Source organism: Schistocerca gregaria, chromosome 2 (assembly GCF_023897955.1).
Source record: "Schistocerca gregaria isolate iqSchGreg1 chromosome 2, iqSchGreg1.2, whole genome shotgun sequence".
In the NCBI taxonomy this organism is placed as follows: domain Eukaryota; kingdom Metazoa; phylum Arthropoda; class Insecta; order Orthoptera; family Acrididae; genus Schistocerca; species Schistocerca gregaria.
In genome coordinates, this window is record NC_064921.1 from 181,649,013 (window position 1) to 181,664,903 (window position 15,891).

The 15,891-nt window shown below is 43.3% G+C and overlaps 1 protein-coding gene across 1 annotated transcript in view; it reads right to left on the reverse strand.

Moving 5' to 3' along the window:
• LOC126336643 (N-acetylglucosamine-6-sulfatase-like) overlaps window positions 1-15,672 on the reverse strand; it is a 68,399-nt gene extending 52,727 nt beyond the window's left edge. The window contains exon 1 of the mRNA XM_050000566.1: window positions 15,236-15,672. Within this exon, the coding sequence (XP_049856523.1) occupies window positions 15,236-15,370 (135 nt within the window). The 5' untranslated portion in view covers window positions 15,371-15,672. The remainder of the gene's footprint in view (window positions 1-15,235) is intronic.
• Window positions 15,673-15,891: the final 219 nt, after the last annotated feature.

Consider the following 15,891-nt stretch of genomic DNA (forward strand, 5'->3'; position numbering starts at 1 on the left):
TCTTGGAAGATGTTTTCTGCCTACCACCGGTTTTGAACAAGTATTTTTGCCAATATATCGAGGGAAGGTTGAAGTCCCAACCAACTATAACCGTATGAGTGGGGTATTTATTTGCTACGAGACTCAAACTTTCTCTGAAGTGTTCCGCAACTGTATCATCGGAGTCTGGGGGTAGGTAGAAGGAGCCAATTATTAACTTAGTTCGGCTGTTAAGTATAACCTCCACCCATACCAATTCGCACAGAGTATCTACTTCGACTTCACTACAAGATAAACCACTACTGACAGACACAAACTCTCCACCACCAATTCTGCCTAATCTATCTTTCCTGAACACCGTCTGAGACTTCGTAAAAATTTCTGCAGAACTTATTTCAGGATTTAGCCAGCTTTCTGAACCTATAACGATATCAGCTTCTGTGCTTTCTAATAGTGCTTGAAGCTCAGGGACTTTTCCAGCACAACTACAACAATTTACAACTATAATACCAACTGTTCCTTGATCCAAGCACGTCCTGTATTTGCCATGCACCCTTTGACATTGCAGCCCACCCCGTACTTTCCCGAGGCCTTCTAACCTAAAAAACCGCCCAGTCCACAACACACAGCCTCCGCTACCCATGTAGCCGCCAGCTGAGTGTAGTGAACTCCTGACCTATTCAGCGGAACCCGAAACTCCACCACCCTATGGCGCAAGTCAAGGAATCTGCAGCCAACATGGTCGCAAAACTGTCTGAGCCTCTGATTCAGACCCTCCACCCGGCTCTGCACCAAAGGTCCGCAGTCAATTCTGTCGACGATGCTGCAGATGGTGAGCTCTGATTTCATATCGTAAGCAAGACTGGCAGCCTTCACCAAATCAGATAGCTGCTGGAATGCAGAGAGAATTTCCTCAGATCCAAATCGACACACGTCATTAGTGCCGACATGTGCCACCACCTGCAGCTGGCTGCACCCTGTGCTCCTCATGGCATCCGGAAGGACCCTTTCCACATCAGGAATGAATCGTCCTGGAATGCACACGGAGTGCACACTGGATTTCTTCCCCTCCTTAGCCGCCATATCCCTAAAGGGCCCCATTACGCACTTAACATTGGAGCTCCCAACTACCAATAAGCCCACCCTCTGCGACTGCTCGGAGCTTGAAGGCTGAGAATGATCCTCTGAAACGTGGCAGGCAGCTGCATCTGGCTCAGCTAGAGACAGTGCCTGAAACCTGTTTGTCAGACGCACCGGAGAGGCTTTCTGATCAGCCTCCAGGGACGTCTTTCGCTGCCTGCCACGCCTTGGAACGACCTCCCAATCAACCACAGTCGAGGGCTCAGCCCCACTGCGGGCAGCAACCGGGGCAACCACAACGGCAGACCGATCTGGGGACAGACGGTACGAGGTTGACATCCTCGTGATACTCAAGTCTGGCTCCCCACAGTGGTGCCCATTGGCAACAGCCTCAAGCTGTGCGAACGAAGCTTGCAGCTGTGAGCGAAGGGATGCCAACTCAGCCCTCATCCGAACACAGCAATCACAGTCCCTGTCCATTCTAATTGATGTTGAACAACAGTTACTGAAACACGAGTCCATGCCTAGATAACTCAAGCAAAACACGCAAAGAATGTATCAACTAACCTGTGCAAATGCCTAACGACTGCGCTACAATCTGCCTGAATTTACGATTACAGTAACTAAAACTTGAAATTACACGTCCTATACGAAACTCACACACAATTTAAGTAAGAATCTACCAAGTAAACACTAAAGCGCGATGCTACAACTCTCAAATACTATAATATGCCCGAAATATATGAATTAAACAATGCAAGTACCCAAAAACACGCAAAGAAATTAAGGATTAAACCATGTAACAAATAAGTAAGCTAGGGGTATACGACTTGCTGCTGCAGCTGCTTATCCAACGGCGACAGGGAGCACACTCCATCTAAACTTCCAACTGCACGTAGCTGTCCCATTCTTAAACTCATCCCTGGAGGCTGCCAGCAGCTCTTTATCATTCCCCACCGCTACCCTGTTATCTCTCCCCCTCTATGCCCCAGCGTACTCCTTACTCCCACCCGGTTGCCCCTTCCATAATGCCCTGCTGCTCACAGTCTGGATCCAGCTGCCACAGACTGTGATCATGTGTACGCAAGTTGTGTTTGCGTGAGTGAGTGCCCGTGTATGTATGTTGCCTATTTTTGACAAAGGCCTTGTAGGCTGACAGCTAACTTTTCAAGAGTCTTTTTGTTGTGACTTTCTGCGACTGAGACTCTTCACTATACAGTGAGTAGCAACTATCCTTTTCATTATATTGTTACACTCTGTCCTGGATTTTCCACTGTTTGAAAAATTGAAGGAAGTCATCCAATTAAAATGATAGGAGAGTCATAAATGAAACCAACATGAAGTGAACGCTATGCAACAAAGAAGTTCTAGTGAAGGTCAAGAATTGTCAGCAATATGATAAGTCATATGAAGAATAATGTGGATTTCGAACCTAGAGGCTTTTGCACATTATGATAAATTCAACAGAAGTCACTGGTCTTAATATTCTCAACTTATAATCCCATTCTTGAGAATTCTTTGTCAATGGATAAAGGAAGCAAATAGAAGAAAAAACAGCAATAAAATTGTAAAAACTTTCATTAACAGTAGCAAGTCAGTACTGGCTTCTCAATTTTCAGATATGGTGTGGTAGCTGCACAGGGTGGAATACAAAAGTGAATCCCCCATAGAGGGGAAAAAGTATATCAGCACATAATCAAGCTAAAATAATTTGTGTATAAAAATACTTCACAATCCTTTAACACATTAACACACAGTTCTGTTTGTTGTTTTATACGACTACCATGATCAAATTTTTACAATGTTTTTTCTTCTTGCAATTAAAAATCCCTCTTTCATTTAAATAGATCGTATACCTTTTATCTTATGTTTTTATACTATTAGTTAATAGTTTCATGTTCCCTAGATCACATTCACAACAAAAATTATGGTGTGGCATGTGGTAATTGAACAATTGTGTGTTGTCAAAGTTTTACAGTTGTGTAATTTACTCCCTTCTGGAATCAAAGGCAGGTTCAATTGAAGATAGTGCATATCATTATTCTTCTGAGTATTGTATTTGTGAATACCTCTATTGCTCTCAAACTGCACTGGGTTGTGGGTAACAAATTTCACCTGTGACTATGTGTACTGTTTGGTTTTCTTTTGCTTTAGGGTGCGAAAGTGAACTGGGGTCATATGCACCCAAGTCAAAACTATAGAACACAAAGACAGAGAGGAGTTAAAAAACGACTATATGTCAGTCCCAATTAACATAAGAGAAGACAGCTAGAAACAAGCACTTAGAGAAAGGGATGAAAAAAGACACCATACAGAAAAAATGACAATGGCTAAAAAGGCAGTGTACAATATGCAGCCTAATTAAATTGACCTCCTCCCAACGGGAGGGTTGAGAGGAGGTCATCCACATTGCTGGAAGAGGCTTAAAACCCTTTAACTGCCCTGGACGTGTTAACGTGTGTGCCTTCGTACACATGGACAATGTGTGCTCTTAACTTGTTTAAGCGCAGCACCAGTCCTACCTGGTACTCTGACTGGTAGCGCGCATAAACACGTTCAGAGCACACAGGGACAGGTACGAAGGCACACACGTTAACACATCCACAGCAGTTAAAGGGTTAATAAGTCAGAGCTTATTCCCGTGAAGGGAGGGCAATTGGCGATGCCTAAGGGACGCCACCTCCTGACAGATGGCAACACAGAGATCATCAGAGGGAATATAGGAACTAGGAAGCTAAGGTATGAGGACTGCAGCCTTGGCAGCAATGTCAGCAGCCTCATTTCCTGACAGACCAACATGACCAGTAACCCACATAAACATCACACTGGCTACACCAAGAGTGAGCAAGTGACAGTTTTCCTGGACCCGCTGCAGTAAGGGATGGACGATGTACAGTGCACATAGACTTTGAACAGCACTGAGTGAGCCTGAGCAGAGGACACAATCGAAAATTCTGTGTCGTCAGATGTACTCCGTGGCCTGATACAGAATGAAGAGCTCAGCTGAAAATAGTGAGCAGTGTGCCAGAAGCTGATATCGAAAGACACAGGTGCCAATAATGAAGGCACACCCGACCCCACAGTCAGTCTGAGAGCCATCAGTGTATACAAAGATACTATCACGAAGTTCCATGCGAAGGACATGAAACTGAAGGCAATAGAGCAAGGCTGGAGTAGTGTCCTCAGGAAGTGAATGAAGGCTAAAGTTAACACGGGCTGCTTCACGAAGTCAAGGTGGTCAAGGGTTCACACCCACCAGGAAAGTTGCAAGTAGTATGAAGTTAAGCCGCCATAGCAAGTGCCGAAAGCAGACTCCAGGAGGTAACGGAAAAGAGGGACATGCCCCATACTGGCGATCAAAGGAATCATTGAAGAAGGAGGCATAGGATGGGTGGCCAAGAATGGCAGACAAACAGCATGCATACCTGCTGAGGAGAAAATCAGACAGTGGTAGTTCAGCAGCTTCAGCATAGAGACTCTCAACTGGGATAGGTAAGAGGCACCAGTGGCCAAATGGATGTCACAATGGTGGATAGTGTTGACATGGCGTAAGAGGAATGGACGTGCAGATGCATAAACAAAGCACTCATAGTCGACTTTCGAATGGACAAGGGACCAGTACAAATGGAGGAGGGTGGTTTGATTGGCACCCCAGGAAGTACCATTGAGGACACGCGGGCTGCCAGGTAAGGCACATGGGAGGACCAAGATAGTTTCCCATCGAACATGAGCCCCAGGAATTTCATAGTTTCAAAGAATGGAAGGGCAACAGGCCCAAAATGTAAAGATGGTGGGAAAAACCAATTGCGCTGCCAGAAATTCATACAGACGTTTTTGTCAGTGGAAAAGCGATAGTCATTGTCGATGCTTTAGGAGTGAAGACGATCAAGACATTGCTGAAGGTGCCGCTCAGAGACACAGGTCCAAGGAGAACTGCAATAAATGGCAAAATCATCAACAAAAGGGAGCCGGAGATGACCGGTGGGAGACAGGCCATTATAGGGTTAATGACAATAGCAAAGAGGACAATTCCTAGATAAAGGTGTTCGACACTGTGGAACCCACATGCAACTTGAAAACTTGGTCTTTTAAAAATTCCTGAACTAAACAGACAGGCGGCCACAGGAGCCATACGTGTAAAGAGTACAGAGGATACCAGTTCTCCAGCAGGTGTTGTAGGCCTTCTCCAAATCAAAAAACACGGCCACAGTCTGGGATTTCCACAGGAAACCATTCATGACATGGGAGGGAGAAGTAATTAGATGGTCGACTGCAGAACACCGCACTCTAAATCCACAATGTGAATTTGTCAGAAAATTGCGAGACTCGAGCCACCATACCAGCTGGGCATGAATCATACGTTCCATCACCTTGCAAACGCAGAGGGTGAGAGAGATGGGGTGGTAGAAGAAGGAAGGTTTTTGTCCTTACCAGGCTCAGGTATAGGTATGATGGTGGCTTCACACCAACGTCTGGGAAATGTGTCCTCTGCCCAAATGCAGTTGTACATGTTAAGCAGAAAGTGGTTGCCCGCAAGAGAAAGGTGCTGCAACATCTGAATGTGGATTGCGTCTGGCCTTTCCATTGGAGGAAGGCAGGGTGATAGTGGGAACAGCTCAAAATGTCCACAAAGTGGCGGCCCAAGATGTTGGAGATAGGAATAGTGTCCATGATGACATCGTCTTCTTCTGTCAGGCTGGAAATTGGGGAATGGATATTGATCACAGAGAGCCATCGGAGGTTGGTCTGCATGACAGAGGAAGGGGTGGAACTGTTAAAAGAACTAGTGGATAAAATCCAGCTAGCTCTTTTGCTATTCCGAAGAATGCGATGACACTTTGCATGCATGTGTTTATAATGAATGTAGTTCGCATCATAAGATGGCGGTTAAAAATGCAGAGAGCATGTCTCTGTGTGTAAATTGTGTTGCAGCATGCCTCAGTCCACCAACGGACTGGGACACAATGTGGTAAAGAGGAAGTGCGAGGAATGGAATGTTCTGCAGCAGTAAGGATAACATTTGTGAGATATTCTAACTTGTTATCACAACTGGAGAAATCTTGTTCTTCGAAGGTCGCTAGGGAGGAGTAAAGCTGCCAGTCAGCCTTAGTAAGCGGCCATTTGGGTGTGCATGCTGGTGAGGTAGGAGTCGGCAAACGGATAGTACATGGGAAATGATCGATCGAGTAGGTGTCAGAAAGAACGGACCACTCAAGACGATGGGCAAGCTGGGCAGCACAGAAGGATAGGTCCAAATGGGAATAGGTGTGCGAGGAGTTGGAAAGGAAAGTGGGTGCTCCAACGTTGAAGGCAGAAGAGGTTAAGTTGGTTAAAATCAGCCACGAGGGCACCTCTCTGACAGGTCCTGAGAGAACCCCAAAGGGGATGATGCGCATTCAAGTTACCAAGTAGCAAAAATGGGGGAGGTCGCTGCCCAATAATCTGAAGGAAGTCTTTGAAAGCTCAAAGTGGGCGTTAGGACGCAATTTCGTTTCCTGAAGGCAGAGTACAAGGGGGCACTGCTATGCTAAAAGCAGCTGTAAATCCACTTTGTGGGACCGAAGGTCGCAAACGTTCCATTGGAGGAAGGTCATGATGAGGAAAGAAATGAAGAGATGTCATCTCAGCAGTTGCTGAGTGAGAGCCTGTGAAGAGTCGCTGCCACAGGGCATAGGAGGAGGAGGATCCTACTCCATGGGATCCACAGAAGCATCAGCTTGCACGTGCTGCCAGTCTGCAAGTCCAATGCTGAAAAACGCTTTGTAATGCGCACTGGTGACACAGAGGCCGGTCAAGCTAAGGTATCACATGGCAACACCGTTGAAGAGGATCTTCAGGTCGGCAAAGGAGAAGACAGTTTGCCTTTAGTGGACTTCTTCGAGCCTTTCCGGTTAGCAGAGGAAGACTCGGGTGTTGTTTGGCTGGAGGGATCTAGGAAGTCTGCACAGGAGTATTCCTTCTGTCCTTTCCAGTCTATAGGTTGTGTAGCTGATGGTTTCGCCTCTTGAGGTGAGTGTTTGGTGGCTTGTTGCATAGCTGGATGGGGGGATAGTGATGTTACCTTGACACTGGGCGATTTTACAACCTGAGACCTGAATTTGAGATCACATGTCTGCATGGCCATGTCATTCATGGAGCAAGGATTAACAAGAATAGAACTACAGGTGCCAGATGGGAGAACACAGGGTTTGCGACTAGCCAATAACTTCCGAGGAACTGGGTAGGGCACTTTTTCCTTTACCCGGATCTCTTGGACAGCCCACTCATCAAGATACACAGGACAATCTCCAGAGGAGGTGGCATGGCCGCCTTTGCAGTTTATACAGTGTGGAGGAGGAGGCAGACAATCGCCCTCGAGTGCATCCCTACCACAGGTTACACAATTGGCTGGGTGTCAACAAGATATTCTAGTGTGGTTGAAATGACAACAACGGTAGCAGCATATCGAGTTCGGAATGCATGGTCGGACTGTGATAATTTCATAGCCTGCTTTGATCTTGGACAGAAGCACCAATCTATCAAATGTGAGGAAAAGAGTGTGGGTGGGCCCCAAGGAGGAAGCAATGACACCCTGATCAGAGATGTAAGATTGGATTTCGGCCTCGGTTAGACTGTCGAGCAGCCTAGTGTAAACAACATCCCAGGAAGAATTCAGAGTTCTATGAGCCTCGACAGAAACAGGGTAGCTAGTTGTGCTTCATAATCAGAAGTAGTCTCCAAATGAAAAGTGCCATTCCATAAGCGAGAGCAGGATTGCACAGGGCCAGCAATTGCATCAACACCTTTCTGAATAATAAACGGATCAACTGTGGCAAAGGACTGACCGTCTTCAGTACTTGAGACCACGAGGAAGCATGGTGAAGCAGGAATGATCTTTGAATCATTAGCCTCATTATGTTTATGTTTCATAGACATTGATTGAGAAGATGATTGGCTCATTGCGGGAAAATCTCCCATGATTGCCAGCGTCTCCGACGGCGCACTCCTTCGAACTGGGGGCCCCCTTCACAAGGGGGCACACCTGCCTTAGATGATCATTCACATCTCAGGTCACACCTCCCAAACACCTGACAGAGTGACCAATCAGCAATTTGGGAAGGTTGCAGCTCAGGCAATCGCCCCTCCCTGGGCCTGACCTGTACCAGGGTGTACGTGAGAACCCTACCTGTCGACCTGGGGTTGGCAATTACGTGTAAACCCGTCACCTGTTACACATCAGACTTGTGAGCCAGTCTTCAGGAGCAGACAGGGAGGAAGAAGAAAAAGAGAAACCTCAAATGCCGAAGTGGAGGAACAAGAGCAGAAGGGAAGCAAAGAAAGGAAAAGGGAATGAAAAACAGCAGTGAGACTGTTCTTATGTCAGCGACAGACAATGCAGTACATTACTAATAACACCCCAGACATGTTCCCCAAGGAACAGGGAAAAGAATAGCAAGAGGATAGACAAATCAGCACACAATGGAAAAGAAGCTGCAAAGGCTGAGGCCCCATGGTAGCCAAGCACGAACCCACCAAACAGTGGTGAGCCCCCTGGGGGGTTATGTGTACTTTGATTAATATTCCTGAATGCTTAAACAGACGCCTGAAAGATGTGCACATGACAACTCCCACACTTGTAATTTCTTTCTTTTCTGCAGTGAATACTTTTTGCTAAGTAAGAATTTAATAAAGAATATTACTCCATAGAATGCCACTATACGAAAATATGTTAACTTACTTATTTCTATGCCCTACAGATGGCAATTTGCCTTCTGGCAAAAGCTGCTGTACTAAAATGTTTTAGTAGGTCTACTATCTGTTCTCATCTGTTTTCACCAATATGGACACCTGAGAACTTAGTGCCTTTTACTGTGTTTATTATTTTCTGTTGGTACACTACATTAACAGGAGGTGGGGAATTATTGACAGTATGGGTTTTTTGCCAACATTACAGCTGGCCCATTTCAGAAACCCACTTAACAACTATAATGAACTATCATTAATTATATTCCCTGAATGATGCTTATTTGCTCTGGTTGACAATAATGCTTTTATAATTGCAACATTGACTAATGCTCCCCCATAAAGCTGATTTTTTGTTTTTCTTTTTTGAAATGCGTGAAGAGATTAATCCTGATGAATAAAGGGATTTGAAATGACTCTCACCACAGCAAAAGGAATCACCAATCCCTATGACAGTTACGTCAGTCTATGGAAGTGTCTGATTCCACCTGTCTGCTTTCACCTGAGACGTAATGGTGGTGGTGTGTGTGAGGTCACTACGGCGTAGTTTGTAGATGTTGTGTTGTACTTCATGGTTTCCTCTGGTTGTGGATGTAGACAAGTGGTGTTTAATGTATAGTACACAAAAAAGGTCCGAACGCTGTTGCAGAGGCAACGGAAAAAGCATGCGAAGTTCAGAAGAACGCAAAATCCTGAAGATGGGCTAAAATTTACAGACGCGCGAAATTTGGCACGTACTTCGATGCGAGATGCCTTTAATAGGTTCCACAACGAAACATTGTCTCAAAATTTGGTGGAAAATCCGAAGAAATTCTGGTCGTATGTAAAGTACACAAGCGGCAAGACGCAGTCAATACCTTCGCTGCGCAGTGCCGATGGTACTGTTATCGACGACTGTGCCGCTAAAGCGGAGTTATTGAACGCAGTTTTCCGAAATTCCTTCACCAGGGAAGACGAATGGAATATTCCAGAATTTGAAACACGAACATCTGCTAGCATGAGTTTCTTAGAAGTAGATACCTTAGGGGTTGCGAAGCAACTCAAATCGCTTGATACGGGCAAGTCTTCAGGTCCAGATTGTATACCGATTAGGTTCCTTTCAGATTACGCTGATACTATAGCTCCCTACTTAGCACTCATATACAACCGCTCGCTCACCGATAGATCTGTACCTACAGATTGGAAAATTGCACAGGTCGCACCAGTGTTCAAGAAGGGTAGTAGGAGTAATCCATTTAACTACAGACCTATATCATTGACGTCGGTTTGCAGTAGGGTTTTGGAGCATATACTGTATTCAAACATTATGAATCACCTCGTAGGGAACGATCTATTGACACGTAATCAGCATGGCTTCAGAAAACATCGCTCTTGTGCAACGCAGCTAGCTCTTTATTCGGATGAAGTAATGGCCGCTATCGACAGGGGATCTCAAGTTGATTCCGTATTTCTAGATTGCCAGAAAGCTTTTGACACCGTTCCTCACAAGCAACTTCTAATCAAGCTGCGGAGCTATGGGGTATCGTCTCAGTTGTGTGACTGGATTCGTGATTTCCTGTCAGGAAGGTCGCAGTTCGTAGTAATATATGGCAAATCATCGAGTAAAACTGAAGTCATATCAGGTGTTCCCCAGGGAAGCGTCCTGGGACCTCTACTGTTCCTGATCTATATAAATGACCTGGGTGACAATCTGAGCAGTTCTCTCAGACTGTTCGCAGATGATGCTGTAATTTACCGTCTAGTAAGGTCATCCGAAGACCAGTATGAGCTGCAAAGCGATTTAGAAAAGATTGCTGTATGGTGTGTCAGGTGGCAGTTGACGCTAAATAACGAAAAGTGTGAGATGATCCACATGAGTTGCAAAAGAAATCCATTGGAATTCGATTACTCGATAAATAGTACAATTCTCAAGGCTGTCAATTCAACTAAGTACCTGGGTGTTAAAATTACGAACAACTTCAGCTGGAAGGACCACATAGATAATATTGTCGGGAAGGCGAGTCAAAGGTTGCGTTTCATTGGCAGGACACTTAGAAGATGCAACAAGTCCACTAAAGAGACAGCTTACACTACACTCGTTCGTCCTCTGTTGGAATATTGCTGCGCGGTGTGCGATCCTTACCAGGTGGGATTTACGGAGGACATCAAGAGGGTGCAAAGAGGAGCAGCTCGTTTTGTATTATCGCGTTATAGGGGAGAGAGTGTGGCAGATATGATACATGAGTTGGGATGGAAGTCATTACAGCATAGACGTTTTTCGTCGCGGTGAGACCTTTTTACGAAATTTCAGTCACCAACTTTCTCTTCCGAATGTGAAAATATTTTGTTGAGCCCAACCTACATAGGTAAGAATGATCATCAAAATAAAATAAGAGAAATCAGAGCTCGAACAGAAAGGTTTAGGTGTTCGTTTTTCCCACTCGTTGTTCGGGAGTGGAATAGTAGAGAGATGGTATGATTGTGGTTCGATGAACCCTCTGCCAAGCACTTAAATGTGAATTGCAGAGTAGTTATGTAGATGTAGATGTACTTGGTTCATTTGAGTTCTGATTGTCAACTTGCTAACTTAGTTTTGAGCTTATATTGTTGATGCAGTAACAATGGTTGTGGAAGTGTTTTCAGTGAGTTATTAAGGGTTTTTCTTTATTTCTTTAATGTTTTTGCCATTTTCGTATGCTCTGATTCGTTTAGTGTTTGTTGTGTAGAAGGAAGCCTAATTTTTATTGCTTTTTTGTTAGGTATGGATATGGCACTGAAGTACATGAGTGTATCATTACGATCTGTGATGGGTGATGACATGATGTCTGTCATACAATTGCTGTAGATGTTCAATCATATTGCTGAATATGTTAAGTGTCACATTTGTGGTAACATGAGGTTGAAACATGAGATTGACGAAAGTTCTGGCAGCCCAGACCAGTGGCATGTATATGTGGCATTATTGGTGTTACAGTATTTGGTGGTTGATAAGATGTGGTACTTGGTTCGAGGAAACAATGTTGGTCATGAGGGAGATTGTCTTGCTTCCTTATTGATTTTGTTATTGGTCCTCTGTAAGTTATTGAGCACATAAGACTGGTGTGAATGAGAGGGCTGTTTTGGATTAGTTTTCATTTTGCTGAGAGGTTTGTTCGGAGTACATGAAGTGTAGAGGGAAATTAGCTGGGCTGTAGGTGATTGTTGAAACTTACGAATCACAGTTCGGTAAGAAGTATGGGAGGGGCAGTTCTTGGGTTGGTTTTAGGGTGGGGGGGGGGGGGGGGCTTTTATTTTGAGGAGCGGATATGCTGATCATATTTTTAGGGTTTTGCAGGGTCAAAGTGTAAGGGAACTAGTGGGTCTGATTGAGCAATGTATTGAAGAGGTAGTACTATAATTTATGATGCATTTTCACAAGAAGAGCGGCTATAATAATTGAATAGTAAACTACAGAATTAAGTTTAAGGATTATGACACTGGTGCTTGTACTAACATGATAGACAGATTGGGGGGGGGGGGAATTAAATCAGTTATAGGGAGGGGGAAAAGGCACTCTCCAACCTACAGTCTCATTTAGATGAGTATCATCCCTGAGAATTTCTATACTTTTTGTACCTTTTAGAGGGCTGTGGCGAGGATATATAGGCTGAGGGTGGAGAGTTGAGAGGGCTGGGTATGGGTGTGTAAAGGATGGAGGGGCTGTGAGTATTGGTTGTGAGGTTAATGGGATATGTTATAGGTTGGGAGAGGGTGTTTAGAAATTATGTTGGAGAGGACTAGTTTAGTTGCAGTTTTTGTTTTTTGTAATGTGTAACCGATTGTATTTTTTCTTTGTTGGTGGTGTTTTTTTTCGAAGGTGACAACGGATGGATTGGGGTAGATTTATGGGTGGCAGGTTGTGGGTGATTTAGGAGATTCTTTTTGTTTTCTGTCTGTGTGTGTGTGTGTGTGTGTGTGTGTGTGCGCGCACGCATGTGGTGGCCAACGGTGGTATTGTTGGAGGCTTTTGTTGGTAAGTAATTTTTGTTTTTGTTTTATTCCCTGGTAATTGTGATGTTTTGCCTGCTGCTGTATATTTATGGTAAGGTGGATGTGTGTTAATTGTTGTCGTGACTGTCGGGTGTTTGAGCTGTTGGTGTTTTGGTTATACTTTTCGGAGTTGTAGGTGTTGATTTTTTGGTATTGATAGCTGCAGTTGAGCTATATAGGTCAGTGTCCTATTCCTGTGGTTTTTTGGCGTAGCAGAATGCTGTAATTTAATTTTTTTTTGCTGGGTACTATTTGTTTTGGAATGGTGCGATGTTTTTTTATTGTTGTATATTTTGCTTGTTCCCAACCTAAACCCCCAATTTTCCGTGGTCGTCCAGTTACTTTTATTTTATTTTTGGAGTGATATGTTACTGTTTAATTTTTATTTTTGTTTGCCTTTCTTGGCGTGTGTATGTAGTGACACCATTGTCGCCATTTTGTATATGCTGGAAGTAACCATTTCTGTCATATTGATGACATCATGGGTCAAATTGGATGATTCTGCTTTCATGGAAGCATAGAACATGGGCATAGGCTGATAGCCCTTTGACAGGAAGGCGTGGCTTATTCCCCTGCACTGCTCCTCAGCCCTCGGACAATCTAAGTTCTTGTTTGCTTATGGTCAGGGCCAACTGCCACAATATACAATAATAATAACACTGGTCAAAGGAGAACAACATTACCATGAACTTCAATGCATTTACTATCCTTCTAGGCTTATTTAAACCTAATAAACGACAAAATCTAAGCCTGCACCCATGAGAACTAAATAGCTCACTGTAAGTATAGCTCACGAACGATATCCACAACTGAAACACAATAAACACCGAACACATGTAGTCTCTCACTTCAAAGAATAAACTACTGGGTTGCATTTTTAACAAAATCTGAGCTTCAGCTGGCCATAAGTGTAACCATTTTCTGACAGTTCTCCATGCTAGAGGGAAAACCACAGAGGTGGTCTTTTGAATGAAACATTAGGGGCATTTCTGAGGTAGCTTATGTTCTCTCATTAAATAGTAACAAAAGAAAAGTTTTCAAGCATTTGTCAGATCTTGTACCTTCCTAATAAGCAAATTTTTGACTGATATGTTGTTCACTGTAAACATCAGCAATGGAGAGTTAATAATTTGAGATCAGTAGCACAAATGTAGGACCTACGAGTATAATACATTTTACACCATGTAGATGTGATAGTAAATCTGGTAGCCTACTTACATTTTCTAGTTAAGAAACTGACAATCTTACATGAAAATGTGGATAGGAATGAGATGTAGGCTAGGTGTGATATATAAGAACAGGTCTATGAGTTTCAAGATTCATAAAAAAAGTAATAATAGAACTCGCTCTGGAAGAGAGTGGTACTTAGTAATGAAATACATGTCTGGAAATTTCAAGGTGTAATATAGTGAACAGCTGTCAATTGGGTAACTATTGGCCTGTGGCCAAAATATTTTGAGAGAAAAAGGGAAACTCAAGAGAGCCACTGTATGTTCAGAATATAATTATAATAATGGTTTGTCATCTAAATTAGAGTAACACTCGTTCCACAGATGATCTTTACTACTAAGTGTCAACATGGATAGAGTTATACCAATTGCATAATTGGGATAATATTCTCAATTATGTAATATTTCTGTCTGCAGTGCCTTATAGTCTTTCTTATATATTCACGCTTTTACGAATGATTCCACCAACAAAATCAATGTGTGGCAGGCCTATCTGAAAATCACGTTTTTTTTTTATTTTTTTTTAATAACTGTATGATTCTTTAAAGCATAAATAAATACAGAACTGTGCAGAATAAGCTAGTTGGGCAGAATCATGTAATTAAAGAAAGGTTAATTGCAGAAGGTGAGCTTTCTAAGTGATGTAGATGTAGTTGAAGCTTTTAATGGAGTGACGCATGTTATTGTTGTTTTAAACAGCTGCAGGGCACTGATACATTTTAAATACACTGATGCATACCTTCATTTTAACATACGAACTGTTACATACTTATGAGCAACATTTCATTTCAAAATCGCTTCTGCAGTTTTCCACGTTTCGATATCCACCATTGGATTGCTGTAGGGAGTACAAATGGTTGCTTGGGGGCCTGAATTTTGCCATTTTTATAAGAAATACATTATCAGAAACATAACAGTTTACTAAAGGAGGGGCAACAGTCAAACGGTTTCAAAACATCCGTTGGCCGAATAATGTAATTTATTATTCTTTTCTCTTTGGAAACTGAAGAATTATTCACATAATTTAACAATGTTTTCGTACAGAAAGAGATATACAAAACATAGTGCTGTTCTATCGCGCCATTAATATGCTCGTTTTAACTATTCACGTCTCAAGGGATTACTGACATCAGTTTAAAGAACGCGTAAGTAATTTTGTATTTGAGGGCACGAAAATGCGATGGAAGACGTAAAGGTTATATCGTATACTCACGCACCATTCCACCAATGGTTATGTCTTGATCATCCGTAAGAATAACAACGAAATTTGGCTTGATCGATTCGCTGCTGCATCGTGAAACTGCTACAACTACTGTAAGTTTTAAGAAAAATTTAATGGTTGAAGCTGTCATTCCGATCCTATGTTTTGTCCTTCAACTTGATTAATCTGATTAATTCATCCTTTCACGTCACGATTGTCAGAAAAAATAAAATACTATCGACACTTTCGCAAGTTCTCATTCCAGAAAGCTAAACCTAAAACCGACGTCACTGACACCTTAAAGCAAATGAAGCGGAATTATGCCAAAAGTTCTCTTCTAGCCACCTCGCATTACCCGCCACAACAGGTGTTTATGTTTACAAACACTTGTGTCTACGGACAGCAAAACTCGGCGCCAATCGGTTGTGCTCGGGTATGCAGCTTGCAGCGCATTCTGGTAGCAGACAGCGAAAGCCTAACGGCAATAGTCTTCTGTCAGTGCTGTCACAGTACTGTAACGTTTGTTCTGATCGAGCACATTTGTTAGGCTGTTGTCTGTATTTGTACAGCCACATTGCTACAGTCGCATTTGGAGAATGGAGGAATATAGTTGGGACTGGTGCACTGCTACATGTGGCAGCAACGAAACGTGAATCGCCACATCTGCTGCAA